This window comes from Pteropus vampyrus, unplaced genomic scaffold (genome assembly GCF_000151845.1).
Source record: "Pteropus vampyrus isolate Shadow unplaced genomic scaffold, Pvam_2.0 Scaffold673, whole genome shotgun sequence".
In the NCBI taxonomy this organism is placed as follows: domain Eukaryota; kingdom Metazoa; phylum Chordata; class Mammalia; order Chiroptera; family Pteropodidae; genus Pteropus; species Pteropus vampyrus.
Genome location: NW_011889454.1, coordinates 6,496 through 8,613, shown reverse-complemented (window position 1 = coordinate 8,613; position 2,118 = coordinate 6,496). Strand labels below are relative to the sequence as shown.

The 2,118-nt window shown below is 42.9% G+C and overlaps 1 gene segment (V, D, J or C); it reads left to right on the top strand.

Annotated features, from left to right (window-relative positions):
- Window positions 1-90: 90 nt before the first annotated feature.
- Window positions 91-2,118, top strand: part of LOC105309121 — a gene marked incomplete at its 3' end in the record, with an annotated part of 5,669 nt that continues 3,641 nt past the window's right edge. Inside the window, 2 exon segments of the V gene segment in view lie at window positions 91-150; window positions 298-600. Of these exon segments, the coding sequence occupies window positions 108-150; window positions 298-600 (346 nt within the window).

Below are 2,118 nucleotides of genomic sequence, written 5' to 3'. Positions count from 1 at the left end.
CCCAGGAAGTGGATTTGCATGAGGACCCCATCTTACAGAGTATAAGGGCAGCCTGGATGCCACATCCCAGCTAAGGGCACATAGGCAGAGGCTGGTGTGTCTCCACTATGGCCTGGACCCTGCTGCTCCCCCTGCTCACTCTCTGCACAGGTGCTTCTGCCTAGACTCGTGATCCAGGGAAACCAGGGAGCAGCCTGGCCCTGATGTTCAGCTCAGTACAGGGAATGCTGCAGGGTGTGCGCCCTCTGGGAATGAGACCCTCACCCTCTTAATCACCTCTCCTCTCTTCTCTTACAGGTTCTGCAGCCTCTTCTAATGTGTCTCAGCCACCAGTAGTGTCTGTAGCCATTGGACAGACAGCCAGGATCACCTGCCAGGGAGAGAGTATAAAAAAAAAATATCCCAACTGGCTCCAGCAGAAGCCTGGTCAGGCCCCCGTGCTGGTCATCTATGGTAACAATAACAGGCCCTCAGGAATCCCTGACCGGTTCTCCAGTTCTGACTCAGGGGACACGAGCACTCTAACCATCAGTGGGTTCCAAGCTGAAGACGAGGCTGACTATTACTGTTCTGTGTGGGACAATAGTGATAATGCTCACAGTGACACAAGCAGATGGGGAAGTGCAACAAAAACTGTCTGCCCATCTGTGTCACACAGTCCTGCGAACCAGAAGGATTATAGACAATTCTCTGAGCTGGTCTGGCCCAGGTCCCCAGATCTCAGATTCCAGGCTTCCCCTCCTCCCAGCCCTCAGCAGCTCTGTAAAAGCTGTACCAACCAAGGATACATAAACAATCATTTTAATTATATTGCATTTTTTTCTGTGTGCGTAGAGGGAAGATCGAACACATTAGGAACAGTAAATAAGTATTAAAAAAATATATATTCAATTTCATGAAGATGAAATACATGGTGTGAGATTTAAAAAAACATGGAATGAGATTGACGTCATAGTAGATGCTTTTAAAGAAATTAGTGAAATTGATGACATGGTAAATGAAACTATTCAAAATGAAGCACAGAAAGAAAAAAGACTGAAAAACTGATGAAGCTTCAGGTAATGTAGCAGAACTTTACACAGCGTAAATAGTGTGTAATTTGGGCCCCTGAGGGAGACAAGAAGAGGAAAGAGTGGATAAATAGACAAAGTATTGGAGGAAATGGTAGGCGTTAATTTTCCAAATTTGCTGAGACCGTAAACAAATATCCAGGAAACTCAACGAACCTCGGCCCCAGGAAACGTGGAAGCGGATCCAACACACACCTTGTGGAATTGCTACAAATCAATGATGAAGAGATGCTGTTAAAAGAAGCCAGAGAAAAAAGACGCTTTGTGTACAGAGGGACAATGGTCACGATGAGATCAGATTTCTCATGAAAGCAGGGCAAGCAAGTAGATTGTGCAGCAACGTCTTTAAAATACTAAAAGAAAAACTCTGTCAACTTTGAATTCTTTACTCGGTGAAAATATCATTCAAAAAAAGAAAGCAATATCATACATTATCAAAGTGCTAAATCTTCTAGAATTGATCGCGGGCGGGTCTGAACAGCAGAAAAATTTAAGGACACCACATTACTGTGTTCACATTTCTGTTTAATGATACAGAAATGTGAATCTGTACAAAGAAATACAAAGCATTAGATATGGTAACTGCATGGGTAAATATAGAAATAGTTTTATTTGTTAATGTCTATAAAATGTAGTCAGTTGTCCAAAAGGAAAAATATAACAATATGTTCCTATATTTGTAAAAGTATACAGATGAGAGAGAAAGCGGGGAGAAATAGAGAGAGACAGAGACAGAGTGACAGAGGCATAGATGGAGGGAGCAAGGGAAGGTGCAAGGCAGAGAGAGAGAGAGAGAGGAAATTTAAGCAATAGCTCATGCAATTGTGGGGCTGGTGTATCTGAAAAGCATGGTCCGAAGCCTGGTGAGAAGCCTGGATATTTAAGGAACAGTTGCAGTTCCAGTCTTGAGTCCAAATTTAGTCCGAATGAACAAACGGGTAAAAAGAAGACAGAGAAGAACATAAAAAGATCCCAATCAAACATCTAGAGATGAAAATTCCAAGTCTCAGATGAAGAATACAAGGGTAGAGATGAACAGCAGATGCAA